Source organism: Lithobates pipiens, unplaced genomic scaffold, assembly GCF_037356315.1.
Source record: "Lithobates pipiens isolate NorthernLeopardFrog02 unplaced genomic scaffold, aLitPip1_a1.2 Scaffold_13, whole genome shotgun sequence".
Lineage (NCBI taxonomy): Eukaryota > Metazoa > Chordata > Amphibia > Anura > Ranidae > Lithobates > Lithobates pipiens.
This window is the reverse complement of record NW_027507718.1, coordinates 98081318-98105908: the sequence shown is the minus strand read 5'-3', so window position 1 is coordinate 98105908 and position 24591 is coordinate 98081318. Positions and strand designations below refer to the sequence as shown.

General features: G+C 43.1%; 1 protein-coding gene across 1 annotated transcript in view; it reads left to right on the top strand.

Moving 5' to 3' along the window:
• The first annotated feature begins 488 nt into the window (after positions 1–488).
• DCAF10 (DDB1 and CUL4 associated factor 10) overlaps positions 489–24591 on the top strand; it is a 38901-nt gene continuing 14798 nt past the window's right edge. The window contains exons 1-5 of the mRNA XM_077475311.1: positions 489–1077; positions 12156–12269; positions 15694–15891; positions 18958–19160; positions 23948–24061. Coding sequence (XP_077331437.1) covers positions 725–1077; positions 12156–12269; positions 15694–15891; positions 18958–19160; positions 23948–24061 — 982 coding nt within the window. The 5' untranslated portion in view covers positions 489–724. The remainder of the gene's footprint in view (positions 1078–12155; positions 12270–15693; positions 15892–18957; positions 19161–23947; positions 24062–24591) is intronic.

Genomic DNA, 24591 nt, shown 5'->3' with positions numbered 1-24591 from the left:
TATACTGGACATTGGCAATCTCGGTTCAATACTGCCACCTGGTGGTTCAATCTATAAGTGCAGACTGGAGTATTTTCCTAAATAGAAAAGCCAACCGTTCTTTCCTTCCCTTGTAAAGGAAAGGAACTCGCACCTAGACGTGTCCATTTGTCACATAACAGACGGTGCGGCGTCGCCTCTGCATTTCACGTTCCAGGAATCCCGTATGACAATGGTTCTCTATCGGAGCCCTCATTCGTATGGTGTACCTGCTCCCCTAGCGACCAATAGTGATATAATCACTGCCCGGCGCTGACTTGTGACGTTCCGGCCAGAACGTTGTTATCTGAAAGAAATGACTACTACAGAATGCTACGACTGTCTTATACAATGAATAAAAAATCACGCCGGGCACGGTGTGGGCGAAACAGGCAAAAAATGAGAGCGCGCATGAGTAAAAAATAAAAAAATAAAAAAAAAATGGCACCTTGTCGCCTTGGAGTGACGTCAGCGCAACCCCTCCCCCCAGGTAAGCGGTGCGGCGTACGATGTGTGTTCGGTGACGTGCGTGTATCTGCTAGCTCATCACCCGGCGCCCGTCCTTTCCCATTCAGCGGCGATCGTACTATCGGTGGGGACGACACCCGGGTGTCATGTTCCAGTGCTCTGCTCCTCCACTTAGGCCTCGGCTAAGAACGGTGAAAGGCTGCCTGGATTCCCCTTCCGCCAGTCTCCGGTGAGCGGAATGAGCGCCACATCAGACAACAGTCCGGAGGAGCGCAAGGAGGACGGCGTTGAAGATGGCTCTGCGGAGGAGGAGGAGGAGCCCCCGGCACAGGTCAGCCAGCTACCTTCTGTCCCCGCCCCTGAAGAGCCGCACATGGTCTTCCCTGAGACGGAGGGCCAGCCGGTGGGCAACGGGAAGCTCTTCTACTGGCTGAAGGACAGGTGTTTGGGCCGGGGGCTGTGTGTGGATCCAGCACGGGACAATTACAGGACCATGACCAGCTTGTACAGCTCCATCCAGCCGGCGGACTCCGTGAACCTGAGCACAAGGACACATGGGGCTGTGTTCAATCTGGAGTACTCCCCTGATGGGTAAGGGGCAGCACTGCTGCTGATGGGGCTTCATCATGCATTGGGTGACATCAGATAGGAGACCCTATATGCCAGATCATACCATCACAGTACACACTTGGGGGTCTATGAAACGCTGGCTGTGTGATTATGTCAGTCATTCACACAGGCGTCACAATCCTGCCAGATCTGTGTTGTGTTTACCCAGTGTTATGACAAGGAAGATCCCCCCATTGGATAGTGTCCGCCCTGTACTGCGCAGGCGCAGCGTTTGCGTGGTATGGAAGACAAAGGAGATGCCAAAAGTCTCTGAAGATGAACAGCTGATCATCAATTCTACACAGCGCCTACGCACTTAATAGTACATTCTGTCACTCGCTCCCCATGTTGTAAGACAGCACTTTGTAACAGGGCCCCTTTCGGGCTTGCCACGCTTCGGGCACGGCCTCTAATCTAACTCTATGTCCACTTGGATGGTGGGGCTTGAACCTGGACTGTAGTATTAAGTGCGCAGGCGCCGTGTAGAGCTGACGATCGGCTGTTCCTCTTCTGAGACTTTCGGCGTCTCCTCTGTCCTCCGTACTGCGCAAACTCAGTATAGGACAGGTGCTATCCAATGGGAGACATTTCTTGACAGGTCACCGGCTCACAGATCTCAGGGCTGTGGTTGGCCACAGCTGATCAGCAGGTATACATCCAAACGTATTGGCTGTAACATGCTGCCAAACTTGTGCTGTAGCCAATCACAGGTCAACAGAGGGCACACGCGTGCATGCCGCTAAATGAGTTTGTATTCCGTGACATACAGGTACAAATGCTGTAGCTGCTGACTTTTACTTTTAGGGCACTTACCTGTCCAGGCATCCAGTGGTATCCTCACCTGAGCTGATTCCTGAATCAGCTCGCAAGTGCTGGCGCCGCCATCTTGGCGAAGGGAAACTGACAGTGAAACCTTGCGGCTTCACTATCAGTTTTCTTCTGGGAATGCGCAAATCGTGCTTTGTTTTGTGACTGGGCTTGCTTCTAGGGAAAGGAGGTGGGGCAAAACTGAGCTGGAAGTAGAAGCAGGTATCTGTCAAAACCAGGTATCCCCCCCCCCCCCCCCCCAAAAAAAAGAGGCAAATGTGGCAGTGAAGGGGGGAGAAGTCAGACAAGTGGAACTTCCTCTTTTATGGTGGAGCTCCACTTTATGCAGTCTTGGTCTTTTTTATACAAAGGGGTCTATGTATTAAAATTGTACTGTGTGGTTATGACAAGCATTCACACAAACACCACAAATCTTTACCCTAATTTGTTTATTTCCAAAGATCATCAGTGGCATATAGTTGTAGTAATGTGGTATTTCTCCCGAATACCTCAATCAGGAAAATACCACATTATTGCCACTAGAGGGCATTGGCATTCCCAGGATAGAAACTTATTAGGGTAAAGATTTGTGGTGTCTGTGTGAATAATTGTCATAACCACACAGTACATTTTTGATACATAGACCCCTTAGTACAAAAGAGACCATGTCTGCCTATCTGGCCTTTTTATAACTGGGCAAAGGCCAGGGTTTGTCCAGCCACAGCTGAATTACACATTTAATCCTGGTGGTGTATTGTCTTTACAGTTGTTGGTGCACACATTGTAGCTGAGTGCTGCAAGGTACCTGTACACCCTGGTTTAGAGGCATGCATGCACATGCTCCCTGCTGACCTGTGTTATGATTGGATGCAGCACAAGTTGTTCAGCAGCTTACAGCCAATGATTTTGGCTGTATTAGGCAAGTAAAGGCGCAACTCACTGGTGATAGGTATACTCAGAAAAACCTCTTATTTTAGCCAATTTTTGTGGCACTTGCCTTCTCTCTCTCTTTTTGAAACACGAAACAGATCGGGCAAGATTTCACCTTGCTTTGTTACCGTTTAGAAGTGAAAGCAAGGAGAGAAGCAGCCAGATGATCAGCGAGTAAAAGCAGCACACATACACTGGTTAGGCACATGGTTAACCCATTGATTGCACTCCTGATCATTCCTGTCACCCATCCAGTGTCATTAGTACAGTATTATCACTGATCACAGTATTATGCCGCGTACACATGTAGCCGACTATCGGACTTCCCACCAGACTGTCCGTCGGACTTTCCGAACGGGCTACTTGCCCACACACGGCACTTTTTCAGCAGACTAATACGGCGTACTAAGTCCGCCGTACTATCCGCCCTGCTTTTGAAATGAACGGACTCGCCCACACACGCGGAGGAAAGTCCGCTCATTTCGAGCGCGTCTCCAGGTAGGCGGGGGCCCGCGAAGGAGACGCCGCTGGCCCCGCCACCTGGTATGGACTTAAAGGGGAACCCCAACGCCAAAAAAAATCGGCGTGGGGGTCCCCCCAAGTCCACAACAGACCCTTGTCTGAGCACGCTCCCCGGCCGGCCAGGAAAGGAGGGGCGAGCGAGCGCCCCCCCCCCCCCCCCCCCCCCGAGCCGTACCAGGCCGAGTGCCCTCAACCGCAGACCCCGACAACCAACGGCCAGGGTTGTCGGGAAGAGGCCCTTGTCCTCATCAACATGGGGACAAGGTGCTTTAGGGTGGGGGGCCGCGCGGCCCCCCCTTCCCCAAGGCACCCCCCATGTTGAGGGCACGCGGCCTGGTACGGCTCAGGAGGGGTCTTGAGTTTGCCGGACTTTTCCACCCGCGTGTTTGATTGTGTGTACGCGGCATTAGTGTCACTTGTGACGTCCGTTAATGCAGTGCTTGACAAATTTGCTTGGAATCTAGGAGCCAGCTAAAAAAGTTAGGAGCCTGGTCCGTAATGGCAATCCGGACCTGTCCCTGGCCTGACATGGAGACGAGTGAAGGGAAGATAGCGCGGCCCCCACCTGTCTCCAAGTCATTGCCCATAGCTCTTCGAGGGACTTTTTTATTTATTTATTTATTTTTATTGCATTTTAGTGTAAATATGAGATGTGAGGTCTCTCTGACCCCAGATCTCATATTTAAGAGGACCTGTCATGCTTTTTTTCTATTACAAGGGATTTTTACATTCCTTGTAATAGGAATAAAAGTGTCTTTTTTTTTTTTTTTTTTTTTTTTAAAGAACAGTGAAAAAATAAAAAGTTAAAATAAGAAAAAAAATACATTTTAAATGCGCCCTGTCCCGCCAAGCTTGCGTGCAGAAGCGAACACATACGTGATTAGCGCCCGCATAGGAAAGCGGTGTTCAAACCACACGTGAGGTATCGCCGCGATCGGTAGAGTGAGAGCAATAATTCTAGCCCTAGACCTCCTTTGTAACTCAAAACATGCAACCTGTAGAATTTTTTAAACGTCGCCTATGGAGATTTTAAAGGGTAAAAGTTTGTCGCCATTCCATGAGCGGATGCAATTTTGAAGCGTGACATGTTGGGTATCAATTTACTCGGCGTAACATTATTTTTCACAATATAAAAAAAATTGGGCTAACTTTACTCTTGTCTTATTTTTTTTAATTAAAGAATTTTTCCCCAAAAAAGTGTGCTTGTAAGTCCGCTGCACAAATACGGTGTGACAGACAGTATTGCAACGATCACCATTTTATTCTCTAGGCTGTTAGAATAAAAAATATATATAATGTTTAGGGGTTCTAAGTAAAGGGGAGGAGATGGGCGGGCAGTGAATGATCCATTAGCATTGCTGGCTGTCATACCAACAGCCACCACTAGAGGGTGCCAGATTCCAGAAGGAAACATAGGACCGCAGAAGGCCTCAAAGCCGCGACCTCAATTGCCGGCGGCTGTGCGGCCCGACGTGATCAAGCTGGGGGGTGCACGGAGACAGGATACCCCCAGCTGTGCTGTGCCAGGTCGCTAATTCTAGTCGCAAATGCGACCTGGAGCCCGGGATTTGTCGAGCCCTGAGTTAATGTCCCTCCCAGCCAGTGTCAGCACCAGATTGTCCACAACACTATCACAGTCACACTTTAAGTCGCTGATCGGCGCCATTACTAGTATAATGTCTATACGTATCAGTATCTTGATTATGATCAGAACTATACTAGTGTCCATAATAGTATAGTGTCCCCAAAAACACAGTGTTAGCAGGATCAGCCCTCGATCACTGCCAGTACTTGTGACATAAATGTATGAAGAAATTTGATTTTATAGGATATACTTTATACTTTAAAGTAGAAAATAGCAGGGGATTGTGTTTATTTTTTTTTCCTTACAAATTTTTCAGTCTTTATTTCGTTTATATAGCAAAAAATAAAAAACCCAGTGGAGATTAAATACCACCAAAAAAGCTCAATTTGTGTGAAAAGAAAATTATATAAATGTAATTTGTGTACCGTGTTGCATTACCAGGCAATTGCCAGTTAAAGTAACATTGTTAAACAGTATAAAATGCTTTGGTTATGAAGGTGATAAAACATTCCAGAGGGCAAGTGGTTACCTTGTACCTATAGGTAAGATTATAATATGCCATACCTGTAGGTACCATGAATATCTCCTAAACTTGCACTAAACTAAACCTAAACTGAGAAGTATACATATTAATGATGTCGCTTCACATGCGCTTTGCATTCAGGTTACACTGAGTGTGCATTGAATGTAAACAGCGTTGTGCTGCTAAAGTGACTCCCGAGAGCAAGCACAGAAGTATCATCACAGCCCAGTGATTCTAATGGTCAGAGAGCACAAAACCTGAAGGAAGACTGAGTGAAGGTGGAAGTGTTGGCAGCAATGACAGTGCAGCACAGGAGGGCTCCATTTGAAAGGCAAGTCAGTCATAATCTGCTAGTATGTGTTGCATTCTAGCACATTATGACACAAACCTGCCAGGGGGCCATCCAAAAAAAAAAACTGTTGGAGACTTTACTACTTTTAGGGGTGAGTAGGATCAGCAATCATGTGACCACTGATTGGCGGTCACATGATCGGGAACCAGTCCCAGCGACTACTGATTGTTAGGGGGGACTTTTGACAGCTTGGTCCTTGGACAAAAAGAAAAGACCCTAAGATATAGAAGTGTAAAGTAGGGGATAGAAGAGAAGGGGAAGGAAAGGTTAGGGATTGTCACACACTAATTTCTAGGATCTCGGGACCCCATATCCCTATTCAGGAACCAAGAGGTCAGAGAAGTAAGGTTCTCTGATCAGGGTGAGATAAAGTTTAAAGTGGAGTTCTAACCAAAAGTGGAACTTCGGCTTGTTTTACTCCTTTCCCCCTCTGGTGCCACATTTGGCACCTTTCGGGGGGGGGGGGGACAGGATACCTGTCTTTCACAGGTATCCTGGGGCCTCAGCCACGGGTATTTGCGTTTATCGCTGGGGCTCCCTCCTCCTTCCCCAGCTGCCGGGCCAGTAGAAGAGAGGAGCAGAGCCTCGTGTACACGCAGTAGGGTTCATGGTGTGAAGCTGTAAGTCTACACTGCCGGGTTCCCTTACTCGAAATGGTGGCGGCAGCACCCAACAGCTGATGGAAACATCAGCTGCGGTGCCGACATCGCTGGACTTCAGGACAGGTAAGTGTCCTATTAAGTCAGCAGCTGCTGGTTTTTAATTTTTGCAGCAGTGGGCGGACCTCCACTTTGACCATGGGGTCCATATTTTCAGGAAATCAAGTTTAGCCTCTTAAATGGCTATCAATTTTTCATTGATATCATTTAGGTGGGTTTTAATCTCCTAAAAGTTCTGGGACTGGGCAATAGTTTGGTTAGTGGCACTAACATTAAGGCCAATAAGTTTGTTTTACAATTTGAGGCCTGAGATGGCTTATTCAGCAAGGCTTCAGCAGAAACTTTACATAAATTACAAATTTACATAAATTATAAACTGTATATATTAGGGCAGGGCTCGACAAAACCCAGGGCGCCAGGTCGCATTTGCGACTAGAATTAGCGACCTGGCGCCTGGGGCATCACAGCTGGGGGTATCCTGTCACTGCGGACCCCCCCCCCCGGCGTGATCGTGTTTGGCCGCGCCGCCGGCGGGTAATTGAGCCCCCGGCTTTGAGGCCTTCTACGATCCTATGGTTCCTTCTGGAATCCGGCGCCCTCTTGTGGTGGCCGTTGGAATTACAACCAGCAATGCTAATAGGCTGGCAGGCAGGGGAAGCTCCATCTCCTTCCCTTTACTCAGAACCCCTAAACATTATATATATATATATATATATATATATATATATATATATATATATATATATATATATATATATATATATATATATATATATATATATATATATATAGTGTGTGTGTATATATATATATATATATATATATATATATATGTGTATATAATTTTATTCTAACACCCTAGAGAATAAAATGGTGGTCGTTGCAATACTGTCTGTCACACCGTATTTGCACAGCTGACTTACAAGCACACTTTTTTGGGGAAAATGTATTTAATAACAAAAAAAATAAGACAACAGTAAAGTTAGCCCAATTTTTTTTTATATTGTGAAAGATAATGTTACGTCGAGTAAATCGATACCCAACATGTCATGCTTCAAAATTGGGCCCGCTCATGGAATGGCGACAAACTTTTACCCTTAAAAATCTCCATAGGCGACGTTTAAAAAATTCTACAGGTTGCACGTTTTAAGTTACAGAGAATGTCTAGGGCTAGAATTATTGCTCTCACTCTACCGATCGCAGCGATACCTCACGTGTGGTTTTAACAACGCTTTCATATATGCGTTCGCTTCTGCACGCAAGATTGGCGGGACAGGGCGCGTTTAAAATTATTTTATTTTTTTCTTATTTTAACTTTTATTTTTTTCACTGTTCTTTAAAAAAAAAAAAAAAAGTGTCACTTTTATTCCTATTACAAGGAATGTAAAAATCCCTTGTAATAGAAAAAACATGACAGGTCCTCTTATATATGAGATCTGGGGTCAGAGAGACCTCACATCTCATATTTACACTAAAACGTAATTTTAAAAATTTGTCTTTTGAAAAAAATAAAATGTCCCTCTAAGAGCAATGACTTGGAGACAGGTGGGGAGCTGGGGGCTATCTTCCCCTCACTCGTCTCCATGTCAGGCCAGGGACAGCTCCGGATCGCCGTCACGGACCTGGCTCCTAACTTTTTTTATCTGGCTCCTAGATTCCAAGCAAATTTGTCAACCCCTGTATTAGGGAGTAGGACACCGTATGTGTAACCTCCACTGTTCCAGGGAGAGGGGTCCTAGGAGCGTATTTGGAAAGGAGTCGGGTACCAGTGCATTAAGATTGTATACGAATTTTCCAAAGCTAAAACCTTTTGAGAGCTCATACTTGTGGAAAATAAAATGTCTTCCCATTCCTCCTCTGAAATAGTAGTTTTAACTCCTCCAAGCGAAGCATACAATTTATCTTTATGGCTTGATGTAGAGGAATTCAAAGAAGCCTGAATAAGAGTAATAAGCCCGGGAGAGTGAGGAATGCTGTAACGTTTTCTCTTTCTCGCTATTTCTGTAATAGCACCAAATGCTGTAGTGGCCAGCTTCCACAGCGATCCATCAGGTATTAGATGTGCACACTTACATTGGTCCAAGCTTGACCAATGTAAGCATTCAATGCAGATAGTTTCTGGAGTTCAGCTTTTTTAAAGTGTAACTCTACTTTCGTGAGAAAAAAACATTTGCAAATATAAAAATAATATAGTGTATACAATGACTATACAAGTCATATTGCAATTTAATGTTATCAAAATTACCTTTCCTTTTCAATCTGTAGCTCTGTTATTTTCTTAAAAAAGCAATATGGCTACCTGGAGGTGTTCTTTACACAGTGGGGGTACAGAATGCCCCCCCAAAATGTAATTTTGTGTTTGTGTGATTGGCTCACTGTTTTTTTCAAAAGTCTGCACTAAGATACAAGTCAGATTTTTAGCATCTCCTGCAACAAAAATGCCTTTTTTTTTAGTTTGTTCATTACTCCCAAAGGGAATTCACATCTAAAGAGATGCAGACCCTGCAATATTTCTCATTAGAGCCCTGCAGGTGCAGCAGCTGAATGATCATTATGAAATTGCTCCCATTCACGTTAATTTTGCACATGGACAGTGACAAACGGCTATTTCGTTAGAATAACAAAATGTAGTTATCTGAAATGGTTTGCTAAAATCCTTGCAATGTATAGAGGTCACCAAGAGGGCAATGTTGTTTTGATTTTGTTTTTTGTTTGATTTTGTTTTTTGTTTGATTTTGTTTTTTGTTTGATTTTGTTTTTTGTTTGATTTTGTTTATTTTTTTATTTTTTTTATTTATTTATTTTTTTTTTCAACAAAAGTGGGGTTACTCTTTAAGCCTGTAGGACTGGAAAAAAGTGAATGGAAATCTCCATAATAGGAAACCACTACTTTCCTGAAAGTGGGGAAAAAAAATTCTTCTGGAATAGTTTTTTTGATGCAGTGCAATATAAGATACATTATACATGCTTTGTCTTTAAAAGGTTTGAATTATTGACGCCAGGGCTTAAAGTGGACCTTCGGTCCTTTTTTCATCTATTAAAGCGGGAGTCCACCGGGACTCCGCGTTTTTTTTTTTTTTAAAGCCAGCAGCTACAAATACTGCAGCTGCTGACTTTTAAAATAGTGACACTTACCTGTCCAGCGCGCCCGCGATGTCGGCACCCGAAGCCGATCGCTAGGTCGTCTGTCGGGTCCTGCCGCCGCCATCTTGGGTATGGGAATCAGGAAATGGAGCCTTTCGGCTTCATTTCCCGGTTCCCTACTGCGCATGCGCGAATTGCGCTGCGCAATAAGGACGCTCCCTGCTGCCTCTGGGAGCTGTGTGTTTCCCAGCAGGCAGCGGGGCACTTGCGGGAAGGGGCGGGCACTTGCGGAAAGGGGCGTAAGTTACGCCCCTTTCCGCAGAGAGCTGTCCCGGAAGTGGGTGCAGTTACCTGGATTATCCAGGTAACTGCACCCCCCTCCCCCCTGAAAGGTGCCGATTGTGGCACCGGAGGGGGGGAGGGTTCCGATGAGCGGAAGGTCCACTTTAGGGTGGACCTCCGCTTTAAATCTTCTGCCCTTGTTGTTTTAGCTTTGGATAGTAAAACATTTTATTTAATTTTTTTCTGCCAGTAAATACCTTATACAGCCCACTTCCTGTTTCTTGTCTGGTAAAAAAGCCTAGGCTTATGACATCATGTACAGCTCGCTCTCTCTGGCCAATGAGAGCTGCAGAGCTGGAGGTGTGCCTTTGTGTATCTGTGTAAATCCAGGAAGTGAACAGGCAGCAGCTTCAGCTGCCCACAGGTAAAATGGATGCAGCAAGACTTGGTGGATAGAGATTTCTGCACTATGACAATTGCGCAGTTATGCTACACTGTACCTGAACAAAATTTTTATCATTTTGTTCCCACAAATAGAGCTTTCTTTTGGTGGTGATTGATCACCTCTGGGGTTTTTATTTTTTGCTAAACAAGTACAATTTCTCCTTCGCTGATGGCCATCACTGATGAGGTGGCACTAGCAAGCATTAGTGATGGGCACTAATTGGTTTCCCTGGTGGTCATCAGTGGTGTGCATCCCTGGTGGTCCTGGGTGGGCACCCTCTGGGGGCTGGCCTGAGTAATCCCCTGAGGGTGCCCCATGCCTCTGTCCGAGTCTCTTTACCTAGATCGGAGTTGCTGTGTGTTGCCCTGTTCTCCCGAAAGACATTGTATGACTTCCGGTCAGGATAGCAGAAAACGCTGTCCAGCTGTCATTTTTGCTATAGGTGAGGCGGGAAGTGGATAAAGTGGTTGTAAAAGCCAAAGGTTTTTTACCTTCATGCATTCTGTTTATGAAGGTGAAAATGCTTTTGTGTGCAGCAGCCCTCCTAAATCTTACTTGAGCCCCATCCCGATCCAGTGATATGAACGAGAGCAGCGCCTCTCCTGGATCTCTTCCTCCTCATTGACTTAGACAGCAAAGGAGTCATTTGCAGGGCCGTGAAAACCCATTGCACAGATCATCCATGACAAGTTTGATGCATACCACAGTGAGGGTCAGGCGGGAGGCGAGGAAGAGTTACGGGAAGCCCAACCACATCTTTCCACACACACCCCTATGGGGTAATCCCATGCTCCCTCACCTAAATAGTATCCCAGACCCTTCTCTGTGGGCGAAAAAAGGAATCATCACCTTAAAGCACATAGTTTATCGGGGTAGGCTAATGACTTTCCAGGAACTGAGATGTACATATGCACTTCCGATCTCTTTCCAGTTCAGATACTGGCAACTGAGACACGCCTTTTGGGGCCCAATTTCCTGCCCCTCTGACCCTGGAATCGGACTCCATTGAATGTCTACTGACTTCCAGGGTAATGGGGAGACCCATGTCGACCTTATATCTTTACCTCACAGTGGAACACGACACTGAATTGACCAAATCCCGGGAGAAATGGAGATCAGACATTCCATCCCTAGATGAGGAAGAATGGGAGGAGTGCCTGACTTCTTACATTCCATCAATGCTAGCTGCGAAGGACAGGTTCATACAATTTAAGTTCCTGCATAGGGCCTACTTCACCCCACAGAGGCTGGCGCGTATTTACCCTCAAAGGGGCCCTAATTGTCAAAGATGTAAACAGGAGGTGGGCACATTCTGGCACATGGTCTGGTCATGTCCCAAAATCCAGCCCTACTGGACGGAAGGGGATTCTATGCTAAATAATGTGACCGGGTCGAACCTCCAGGTTGACACTCAAACCCTACTATTGTGCCATTTGGCAGACGTTGAGGGGGACAGGTACTGCAAACTGTGCCTTACCTTCGCATTGTATTATGCCAGACGCGAGATTTTATTGAGATGGAAACTTGAAGACCCCCCACTCGTGGAGGAGATCGGTAAACCTGGTGCTCCCCCTGTATAAGTTGATCTATGAAAGTAGACAATGCCCAGGGAAATTGGATAAAATTTGGTCTCCCTCTCCCCCTGGCGGGCTCGCGCGAATGTCAAGTACCTGCATGATGACATGCATTTATGATAGAGTGTAACAGCTACTTATGTTATCTGTACTGCTGCATCATTAATCTTTGCCTTCTGCCTTTTTAATATCACTTTTAAAGAGAAAAGAGTTAGTGATGAATATAAGTAGCTCTTACACATCTGGATTGCTTGGTATATGAATTTGCAGTATGTAACCTTTTTAATCTCTATTTAGGTCTGTACTCACAGTGGCTTGTGAACAAACTGAAGTCCTGCTTTTTGACCCTGTGTCTTCAAAGCACATAAAAACACTATCAGAGGCACATGAAGACTGTGTAAATAATATCAGGTAAGGTCTTTTTTTTTTTTTTTTTTTTTCACCACAACATTAAAAAGACCCTGTCATCAGATCATTTCAACAAAAATTTCCCATAAGATTATACGTGCAAGAATGTGCACCAGATGTGTCCTTTTGGGTGCTGAGTTATCCAACACCCCTAATTTTATTCTACTGAAATGAATGTCACCTATGGTATTTCTCTTATGATGTTATTCTTTGATAACATAAGCAGGCCGTCTTGGTGATCAGTACCGCATCACGGCGCCTGGGCTTCTACTTGTCCACTCACCACCGCCATCACCAGGTGCGAGCAACTCCCATTGCCTGGAGCCCCAGACCTGAAGTGCCAGGCAGCCGCTCCAGCATCCAAAAAAAAACAAAACTCCAGCTCTGCTGCTTAACCGCAGCACAGCCAAAGTTTCTCTCTTCCTCTCCGCACACTGTTACCCATGTGACCCCCCCCCTCCCCCAACAGAGCTGCTGCCAGTAATTGGATAACATATCACAAGGATAGAGGGGGCTGGGAAGTAGTCAGATTTTCTAGCAAGTTCAAAAGTACTTTCCCTTTTAATCAGGATTTAATGAGATAAAATGTTGAGGTATAATCCTCCAGGTCTTGATTCCTATAAAGATGAAAGTGTTTGTATACATATACGCAGTGAAGTGACTGACCTCATTGGATACACAAAGGTAAAACAAATTCTCCTACATATGTTGTACCTGTTTATCTGCAGCCATATAGCCTGTACAGCCTTCTACGACACACAGATGAAAGGGTATTTCTCAGGGCATGGGGATCTGACCTTACACACTGCAGCACTAGAGCACAGGCCTCCCTGAAATCTGATTAAAGGGAAGGGGGAAGCTTCATAGGCTCAGACTAACCTAGAACTGAGGGCATGTGTCCTCTAAAGTGTGCTGGAGAGAGGACGGGCTGTCTGTTGGAAGGTTGAAGTGTCACCTTAATCTTTTAGGAGTGAGTAATGTAGATAGTGGAAAGATGAGAGATCAGAAAATAACTGGACTTGGTGCCTTGGATTCAGATTAGTACTGTAGAGAGAGATGCTTTAACTTTTCATGTCTGAGGTGTAAGCTAGAACATGTTTTTTTTGACAAACTAGTTTTTTAAATAAACATATGCCAGAAAGAAAATGGTTAAAAAAAAAAAAAAGTGTCACACAGTGTCCAGCGTCTAACAGCTCCTGCTCAGGGGCCAGGAGGCGCCAATGCCAAGGGGTTAAAGTGGCACTTTAGGGCAAAATTGAAAATGGGTGAACAGGCAGGAATTTTACTTCTGAAGAGCCATGCTTTGTCTCTTCTGCATTAAAGCTTCTTACCTGCCTCGTACAGTGAGACGCACATGTGCAGCTCACTGTACAAAATCGGCAGTAACGAATCCGACTGAACTCCCGCACATGCGCAGGGGTGAAGTCATGCCAGCCAATGAAAGCTGCTGGCGATGATGGCCTGGAAGCTAGCCACCTGAAGATGTCAGTGGCCAGGCAGGAAACTCGGGCAGAGGTGAGTATAGTTCTGCTGTAAAATGTATCTAGACCAAAAAAACAAACAAAAAAATTTAATATTTCAGTTTACCAATCCTTTGCTGTGTAACCTTGATTTGTTTTTTGTTTGTTTTTTTGTTTTTTAACCATGGTTTCCTTTATTTTCACCTGGTAACCAAGTCAATTACACTCTTCCTCCTTTTAAGATGTTTCCACTCTAAAGGAGAAACAGAACTACCCATACACAGCAGCGTTTTTAAAGCTGTAGAGAGAGTGGTATTAGATAGACTAGTAGATTTAACTGCTTAAGGACCGCCTCACGCTGATATACGTCGGCAGAATGGCACAGCTGGGCACAATCGTGTACCTGTACGTGATTCTTTAAGTGCCCAGACGTGGGTCGGTGGCGTGCTCCCAACCCGGTCCTAAGCTCCGTGACTGCGGTATCAGCAGACCCGATCGCCGCTGGTGTCCCGCGATCGGGTCACAGCTGAAGAACGAGGAGAGGTCTGTGTAAACAAACCTCTCCCCGTGCTTCCTAGTGTGGCTGTCACCGATTGTCTGTTCCCTTTTTATAGGGAAGGACGATCAGTGACGTCACATGCCAGGCCACGCTCCCCTACAATAAAAAAAAAAAAAAATGTCCTACATAACACCTACACTGCCCCCTAGTGGTTAACTCCTTCGCTGCCAGTGTAATTTTTACACAGGAATCGGGGTGCATTTAAATAGCACTGATTGCTGTATAAATGACAATCGTCCCAAAAATGTCCGCTGTGTCCGCCATAATGTCGCAGTCACAATAAAAATCGCTGATCGCCGCCATTACTAGTAAAAAAAAAAAATTAATAAAAATGCTATAAAACTATCCCCTATTTTGTAAACGCTATAACTTTTGCGGAAACCACTCTATCGCTAATTGCGACTTCTTTTTTTTTTTTTTTTTTACCAAAAATATGTAGAAGAATACGTATCGGCCTAAACTGAGGGAAAAAATGTTTTTTTATATATTTTTTGGGGGTATTTATTATAGCAAAAAGTAAATATAGAATTTTTTTTCAAAATTGTCGCTCTATTTTTGTTTATAGCGCAAAAAATTTAAAACGTACAGGTGATCAAATACCACCAAAAGAAAGCTCTATTTGTGGGAAAAAAAGGACACCAATTTGGTTTGGGAGCCATGTCGCACGACCGCGCAATTGTCAGTTAAAGCGACGCAGTGCTGAATCGCAAAAAGGGGCCTGGTCCTTTGGCTGCAAATTGGTCCGGGGCTTAAGTGGTTAAAGGCAAATACCTTTTTTAAAAAAAAAAAAAAAAAAAAAGACAGAAGTATCAAACAGATACAGAATTTAGCAAGAAAACGTAGCCACATAAACATGTATGAAAATGGGGCAAAAGTACAATAGGTGGGTACACTTAGATAATACACAATCAGGCCTTATATAAAGTATGAGACAAAACAATATATAGACTAGTAGATTTAGAAAAATTTTACATAAGTGACGAATTAAAAGCTGAACTCCAGCTAACACTTTTTTTAGCAGTTATAGAAGCCGTTTTTCCTTTTTGGGATCAAGGTTTTACATAAATGTTGATCATTGTAAGTACCCTTGTCAGTTTTAAACAAATTGTCTCAACTGACACTTTTGCTGGACAGCTTAGTCCTGTTGCAAGAAGTTGAAAAATAACAGACTTCCGAATCACTGGGTGAGGAAAAAAAAGTTAAAAAAGAAAACGAATGCAGCCACCAACTGCAATATAAAACATTTTTAGAGAAACTTTGACATTCGTCTAGCTCCATACTTTGTTTAGTAAGTCCAGTGACCACACTGGACTGAGTCTATCCCTCCGATGTGCTCTCCTGGAACAATCTTTGGAAAGAAAGATTTGGCAAGTGTAACTTTATTTTTTTCTTTTTTTTTTTTTTTCAGATTTCTTGACAACAGGTTGTTTGCAACCTGCTCCGATGATACAACAATAGCATTGTGGGACCTAAGAAAGCTGAACAATAAGGTGTGCACACTACATGGACATACCAGCTGGGTGAAGAACATAGAATATGACACACATACAAGGCTTTTGGTGACTTCTGGGTTTGATGGCAATGTGATCATTTGGGACACTAATAGGTAAATGATTTGTTTATTATAGCCTTAAAGCAACCCCGTTAAGGAGTTAAAAATGCCAACAGCATTTGTAGCATACCTTCCAGCTCCTATCTCTTACATCTTGATGTGTGCTCCCTGCAAGCAGTTGTGGTTCCTTCCAACGACCTCTACATCACTACTGCACCCAACATTGAGTAAGGATCAGTGGAAGGAACCACAGCAGCCAGCAGGGAAATCCACTATTCAAAGCACCAAATGGCATAGGCATTGGGTGCTTGGTTACGAAGCAAAGTTTCAGCAAATGGGCTACCAGACGGGAAACTGTAAAATAGTTTTCTTCACAGTTAGTGCTTTTTCTATTTTTATTTTAAGTTTCATGACATGGTCACTTTTGATTAACGATTGGTATTTAAACCCATGTAGCTGGCTTCTGCCAGCACCTGGAATTGTGAACAAAATGCAGAGGGTGACGAAACTTGAGATTCTACTTGCAGGGCAATACTATTATCAAAATTAATGAAAGGGAGTTGGTGAAGAGCACCCTTTTACCTTGACTAACTGATTAACTTTGACCTTTCAGAAATTTTACAAACCTGCATGAATACATTCCTGGAATGTTATAATATATAGCAACAGTAGAATTTTTCAGAAAAGCTTCACCTTTTTATCACTAAAATCAGCACTTGAGCTCCAGTTCAGTGACTTTGCCTTGGCTGAGATATTGACCTGCCTCGGGCAGAAGAAAGCCTTTGCTAAGTCCCCTCTCCCCTAGTCTGTGTGATGTAAAGAGGCTGCAACATGGTGCTGGCTCTATCAGACATTTGTGACTACACCCAAGAATTGCACATGTACCAGAATTGACATGACTTGTGATCTCTGAGCCAGCATATCAACTTGCAAAGTAGCAAGACATTATCAGGGGGAGTATTGTAATCTCTGTGTGGGAGGTAATAAATATCTGGAAGTGTTACACTTACCCATTACATAGCATGTATGCACTTTACATAAAAGTATATAAGAAGCTAGGTCCAGTTTGTGTGAATTTGGAGTGTAGCAAGGTGAAACCAGAATTCTGCCTGTCCTTTCCCAATTCCTTTAACTCCCTACTAGGGATGAGCTGAACACCCCCCTGTTCGGTTCGCATCCAGAACATGCAAAAAAAAAAATTTTTGCGAACATAGCTGGTCTATGGGACACGAACATGAAAAATCAAAAGTGCTAATTTTAAAGGTCAATATGCAAGTTATTGTCATAAAAAGTGTTTGGGGACATGGGTCCTGCCCCAGGGGACATGTATCAATGCACAAAAAAGTTTTAAAAATGGCAGTTTTTTCGGGAGCAGTGATATTAATAAAGCTTAAAGTGAAACAATAAAAGTGTAATATTCCTTTAAATTTCGTACTTGGGGGGGGGTGTCTATAGTATGCCTGTAAAGTGGCACGTTTCCCATGTTTATAACATATATAAGAGCAAAATGGCATTTCTAAAGGAAAAAAAAGTAATTTTAAAAGTACTAGCACCGGCTATTAATGAATTGTCGGTCCCGACAATTCACATAAAAGTTGAAAAATAAAATGCGTGGTGGGTCCCCCAAAATTCCATTACCAGGCTCTTCAGGTCTGGTATGGACGCCAAAATAAAAAAAAAAAAAATGGTGTGGGGTTCCCCCCAAAAATCCATACCAGACCCTTATACGAGCATGCAACAAGGGCCTCATCCCCACAACCCTTGCCCGGTGGTTGTGGGAGCCTGCGGACGGGGGGCTTATCAGAATCTGGAAGCCCCCTTTAACAAAGAGGACACCCAGATCCCGCTTACCAACCCCCCCCCCCTGTCCGGGGGGGGGGCTTGTGCTCCTGTGACGGTAGGGAAGAGCAGTTGGGCGAGTTTCACGCAGACTTGTATAAGAGCAGTGTGAAGCGCAAGATTTTACAAGCATTTTCAGAGCTATCGACAAGCTTTGTTGAAGGTTTGAAAGCACCATTGGGCTTCAGTTTGTAAATATTGAACATAAATCATAATGGGAGTGCTGATTGCCACTTTAAACCAGCTGCTAGTAGGCTTCACCACTACTTGAAGCTTGTTTGAAGCCTTCTAGCAGCTTGTTTAAAGTGGCAATTTAAAGTAGCACTTTTATGAAAATCTGTGCATAACATTTCCAAACAGGAGATAAAGTGTGCTTTTAAAGGCTTACAGAAAACTGCTCAAAGCTTGCCAAAAGCTTGCTGTGCACACTGCTCATATACAAGCTCTTTAGTCAAAGCTGCTCAGTTTGTTTTTATCTAAAGGCACCATACACCTGCATAGGCAGTAAAGGTGATACTTCAAATCAAGTTTAGCAGACTTAGTTGCACATCGGCTTATATATCTTAAAAGATTTCAGTGGCTAGATCTCCATGGCTTACCATGGTTCACTCTATGCCAGTTTCCTGGCAGGCACATTTGCATGGGCACATCAGCCTATTCATTTGAATGGGCTACTGTACCTATGGAAAACACAGTAAAAAGGTCCCTGCACCTTTTCCAAAAATGCAGCAGCTGGAAAATTGCACAGTGCTGTGCGGTTTTCAGTGTGTTGGTGCGCCATTAGGATGAATAGCCTTAATGTCAGGCACTGTTCCTACCCAGCCTAGCATTTTGGGTATTCTTCCTTTTTAATATGAATATTTCCTATAATGTAAAATATACAAATCTAAGATTATGAAGGTTGGGGCTGCTTTGTAGAGCTGCAAATAGTGCAGGAATCTAGCCACTGTAGTATCCAAGTAGGATTAAAAATAAAAAAAGACTTAACTAAAAACTCAGCTGTCAATTTTTGGCTGTGAGAATTTATCTTCACTGGTGAGTTACAGCTCCCTTTTTATTCTGTGGGAAAATAATAATTCTCCAAGTAAAAAAGGTTGCATTCAGTAGTTAGGAATGCCCCAAGATGGTATCATATAATAGTTGCACTTTGACTCTAGAAAAGCTATTTTTATTTTTTTATGGCATCTTTTAATTTTGTGGATGTAATTTTACTGACATTTTACATGGGCAGGGTATGTGTGTTTTTTGCTTTAATACTCTCTTAATTACTTGTATTCACAGGTGTACAGAAGATGGTTGTCCACACAAAAAATTCTTTCACACTCGGTTTTTAATGCGGATGAGATTAACTCCTGATTGTTCAAAAATGTTAATTTCCACTTCCTCTGGATATCTGGTAATTTTACATGATTTAGACCTGACAAAATCCTTAGAGGTTGGTAGTTATCCTATCTTAAGAGCCAGGAGAACAGCTTCCACGTCAGGTAAATGGAATATAAAATATTTTGTCTACTTAAAACCAAATTCCACCCGTAAGATTTGGCCGGAAAGTTTAATGTGCTGCTCTGATACAGTGAAGGCTCTAATGATGGAAAGCCTTCATCTCATGGCACGGATGTGAGAAGGTTAAGTAGTGTCACTGACCTATGTTCATTCTCCATATATTCCTGTGAAGGATCTAATCGAGTCATATGTCACTTTGTGGTTGATTTTTCTTAATGGATATATGGAAAATCATCATTGCCTGTGACAGTGCATAGTCTTGACTGTGCCATCGGGGACCTGAAAAGCTTTACCATATATACCTATAAGAATTGGAGTATCAGAGCATCAGAGGATCATTGTTTTGTTTTTAATGGTGTAAAGTCTAGGACTGTCAATCCTGATCATGCTTCCCTATCTAACAAGTAATTGAGCCAAAACAAGTATACAGGAATGTAAATTGATCTTCTCAGAGTAGGTAGTGTAGCTAGGTTTAGGATGACATCCATACAGCTATCCTTACAAGTGCGTTTTAAATTGTTAGTCATTTTCTAGTCCATCAAACTATATAAATAAATGGTAAATCATGTCAAACTTCCTTACATGTTTACCTGCAGACCAAGCTGTCCATTCAAAATAAGTTGGGAAAAGCTATAAAATGGCCAGGGCTGCTTTAGCATTTGCAGAAGCAGTTTAAAAAAAGCAAAATGATTAAAGATTAACTGCTTTAAAGAATAACTAAAGGAAAAAAAAATGATTTTAGTTTAGGATATAATGGAGAGGGATTAGAAACCCTCTTAGTTTTTATTGCTGTCTGTGCCCTCGTTAATAAGATTCAACCTCTCTATTCATCCTGTTTTACCATTAAAATTGAAAGCAAAGGAGAAAATACCAAATTTGGAGTTGTCCCCAGAAAATTAATAGAGGTAAAAACTTCCAATGGAGACACTAGTGCTAGAGACCTGGGGGGTCCCCAAGAAATTCCCTTCATTTGCAGGGATTTCCTCTCACTTCCTGTTTGGCTATGATATAGGAAGTGAAGGTAAATCTCCCCAATGAGACACAGATGGCGGGAAAATTTTTTGGCAGGGGTTGTAAGGGGTTCCCTTCACACTATCCAAAATGGGGAAAAAAATAAAGTTTTGTCTATAGTTCTACTTTGAGCACCCTTAGCAGTGTTTTAGCGATCTGTAGTTTTTATGATCAGTGGTCCGATCACCAAAAAAGTTTTCCTAGAAAGTCCAAAGTACTGAAATAGGTGGCTCCAGAAATTCCTACCAGGTTGAACTATAGACTGACATAAATACATAGTTGAAAAAAAAAACATATGTGAGCTGTTTATTACTAAAGACCTCTGCCACTCTACACTGCCTAATCGCTCTTCTGCTCTCTGCTCCAGCTTTGCTGAATTACAGATACTTATGTACACAGTATATGTATTGCCGTTGTGTATTTAGCGGTTTACCTGGAGTGGTTCATTATTATGTAGGTAACACTGGTCACCTTTGTCCTGCTTCAACCACTTCCTGCCCGGCCTATAGCAGAATGACGGCCTGGGAAGTGGTTTGGTTATCCTGACTGGGTGTCGTACGATGTCTAGCAGGGGAACATGCTGGGAGGGGGGGGCGTGGCAATCACGGCGTGTCAGTCTGACATGCCACATCTCACGCCCAGCAGTAAAACCTGTCAGTATCTCATCATGAGTGCCACCTGTCAGTGGCAATCGGTACTGCCCATCACAGCCAACAGTCAGTGCCCATTCAGTGTCATTGGTACCTTTTTATCAGTGCCTGTCGGTGAAGGAGAAAACAACATTTTATAACCAAAGCGAAGAAAAACTTTATTTTTTTTTTTTTTTATTTTTTTTTTTAAAACTTCGGCCTTTTTTTTTTTTTTTTTTTTTTTTTAGTTTAAAAACCTCAGAGGTGATCAAACACCACCAAAAGACAGGTCCATTTGTGGGAACAAAATTATAAAAATTTTGTTTGGGTACAGTGTAGCATGACAGCGCTGAAAATTGTCCTGTGCGGGAAGGGACAACAGTGCCTGGTATTGAAGTGTTAAAAATATTTTTATATATGCATAGGGTGTATGCCAAAACTGTCCCAGAGTTTAAGGTGTTTGTGTGTGTTTTTATTTTTTTATTTTTATTTTTTTCACAATATATATGCAAATTACAACTGAACTTACATTTAATACTAAAAAATTACATTTAAATACATAAAAAAAAAAAAAAAAAAAAAAAAGGCTAATTGATCTTAAGAAATACCATGGAAAGTGAACAGACACTCTTGTGCCTTTAGCCTCATAACGATATATCTGTATTGTGAGATCTAAGCCCCTGCTGACCCTGACTGCAAGTCTCAGGAGAGATTTTGTGATACTACTACTTTGCTGCTCACTGTTCTCCTTGCTGGAGTCTCAGGCACAAGGAAGCAAAAGCCCTGCCTCTACACAAAGATGCACACACTGTGAAACAAGGCAGTAATGGAGAAAAATCAGCTGCAGGGAAACCATATAAGTTATAACTAGTACTTATTGACTTCTGAAGCACTTGTTTTCTTTTGTGTGCTTTCCAACCTACATATATGGTATCTGTTGATATATATTCCAGTGTAAAACAATGGTATCCTAGCTGCTTGATAATATTTATGTAATGTCATACTTAGTATTGCGTAAAGGGAAAGTATATTATGCAAGAACGGAGTTATTGCAGTGTTTTCCTGCAGGTATATTTACGCATTTCAATTACCTTAATGTATTCAATCTTGTATTGATGGCCAGTCAACTAGTATTTTATGAAGTAGACAGCCTTCACGTTTTTTTTTTTTTTAGCACAGGTTTGCTAGAAAGAAAGGAACTTTTACGCAAAGGGAAGGGTCATATACAGTATCTCACAAAAGTGAGAGTACACTCCTCACATTTTTGTAATTTATTTTATTACGTCTTTTCATGTGACAACACTGAAGTAGTGAGTGTACAGCTTGTATAACATTGTAAATCTGCTGCCCCCTCAAAATAACTCGACACACAGCCATCAATGTCTAAACTGCTGGCAACAAAAGTGAGTACACCCCTAAGTGAAAATTTCCAAATTGGGCCCAAAGTGTCTATTTTGTGTGGCCACCATTATTTTCAAGCACTGCTTTTAACCTTTTTAAACATGGAGTTCACCAGAGCTTCACAGGTTGCCACTGGAGTCCTCTTCTACTCCTCCATGATGACATCACAGAGCTAATAGATGTTAGAGACCTTGCACTTCTTCACCTTCCGTTTGAGGATGCCCCACAGATGCTCAATAAGGTTTAGGTCTGAAGACATGCTTGGCCAGTCCATCACCTTTACCCTCAGCTTCCTTAGCAAGGCAGTGGGAGTCTTGGAGGTGTGTTTGGGGTCGTTATGTTGGAATTCTGCCCTGCAGCTCAGTCTCCGAAGAGAGGGGATCATGCTCTGATTCAGTATGCCACAGTACATGTTGGCATTCATGGTTCCCTCAATGAACTGTAGCTCCCCAGTACCAGCAGCACTTATGCAGCCCCAGACCATGACACTCGCACCACCATGCTTGACTGTAGGCAAGACACACTTGTCTTTGTACTGCTCACCTGGTTGCCGCCACACACGCTTGACACCATCTGAACCAAATAAGTTTTTATCTTAGTCTCATCAGACTACAGGACATGGTTCCAGTAATCCATGTCCTTAGTCTGCTTGTCTTCAGCAAACTGTTTGTGGGCTTTCTTGTGCATCATCTTTAGACGAGACTTCCTTCTGGGATGACAGCCATGCAGACAAATTTTATGTAGTGTGTGGCATATGGTTTGAGCACTGACAGGCTGACCCCCCCCCCCCACCCCTTCATCCTCTGCAGCAATGCTGGCAGCACTCGTACATCTATTTCCCAAAGACAACCTCTGGATATGACACTGAGCACGTGCACTCAGCTTCTTTGGTCGACCATGGCTATGCCTATTCTGAGTGGAACCTGTCCTGTATGGTCTTGGCCACTGTGCTGCAGCTCAGTTTTATGGTCTTGGCAATCTTTATAGCCTAGGCCAACTTTATGTAGAGCAACAACTTCTTTTTTTTTTTATTTTATTTTTTTTTTTTTCAGATCCTCAGAGTTCTTTGCCATGAGGTGCCATGTTGTACTTCCAGTGACCAGCATGAGAGCGATGACCCCAAATTTAACACACTTGCTCCCCATTCACACCTGAGACCTTTTAACACTAACGAGTCACATGACACTGGGGAGGTAAAATGGCTAATTGGGCCCAATTTGGACATTTTCACTTGGTGTACTCACTTTTGTTGCCAGTGGTTTAGAAATTAATGGCTGTGTGGTAAATTATTTTGAGGTGACAGCAAATTTACACTGTTATACAAGCTGTACACTCACTCACTGATATTTACAAAAATGTGAGGGGTGTACTAACTTTTGAGGTACTGTACAAATATAGCCTAAAGTACCCTTATTTGGGTAAAATGAATTCACAAAAAAAATTCTAAAAATATTGCTTGCTCCTACTGAGAGAAAGGGTGGTCACAAATGGCCCTTATATCACTTTAATCTAAGAACCCCGTAATGGATGTAGTGCAATCAAAGATGGTCATTACATTACAATATATTGTAACAAGATGGTTGCATACTGAGGTATTACAAGCTATTTTTACAGTATTCTACCTGTGTTTGTGAGATGCAATGTATTCAACCTGAATTGTATAATTAGCCATGAACTGGATTGAATAGTAACTGTGAATGCTGATTTTGATTATCTATTATCCACAGACGTGACCACTTCACCCACATCTTCTGACACAAGGTCGCCTAATTCTCCAAGTCATCACAGTGAATTGGGCTGCCTATTTGAAAAACATAATTTACGGGCTTTACAGAGAGAAGGTATGTGCTATTGTGACCCCGTTGAGTTGTACAATCTGCAGTGGTGCTTAGGTGTTTATTGTGGCTTAAAGTGTTTGTATGGTCAATTTTTTTACTTTTACCTACAGGAAAGCCTATAATAAGGCTTACCTGTAGGTAAAAAAAAATATCTCCTAAACCTGTACGGTTTAGGAGATATTCCCCTCGGTATGCGCCGCTGACTGCAGCGGCGCATGCGCACAAGGGGGTTCTCTCCGTGGAAATCCGGCAGCGCGGGAGTGACGATATCGCGGCTCCGGCCACTCACAGCGCCGGAGCCGCCATACCCGGAAGAGACGCCGAGGGAGCATGTCGGCTCCCTCGGCGTGGATCGGGCCAGATGTCGGGGCCTCGTTCTAAGGTAAGTATTTCATAATGAGCTAGTATGCGGTGCATACTAGCTCATTATGCCTTTTGCTTTGCAGGTTTAAAAAAAAAAAAATTGCGGGTTTACTACCGCTTTAAGTGTAGAGGTCGACCGATATGGGTTTTTCTCTGGCCGATGCCGATAT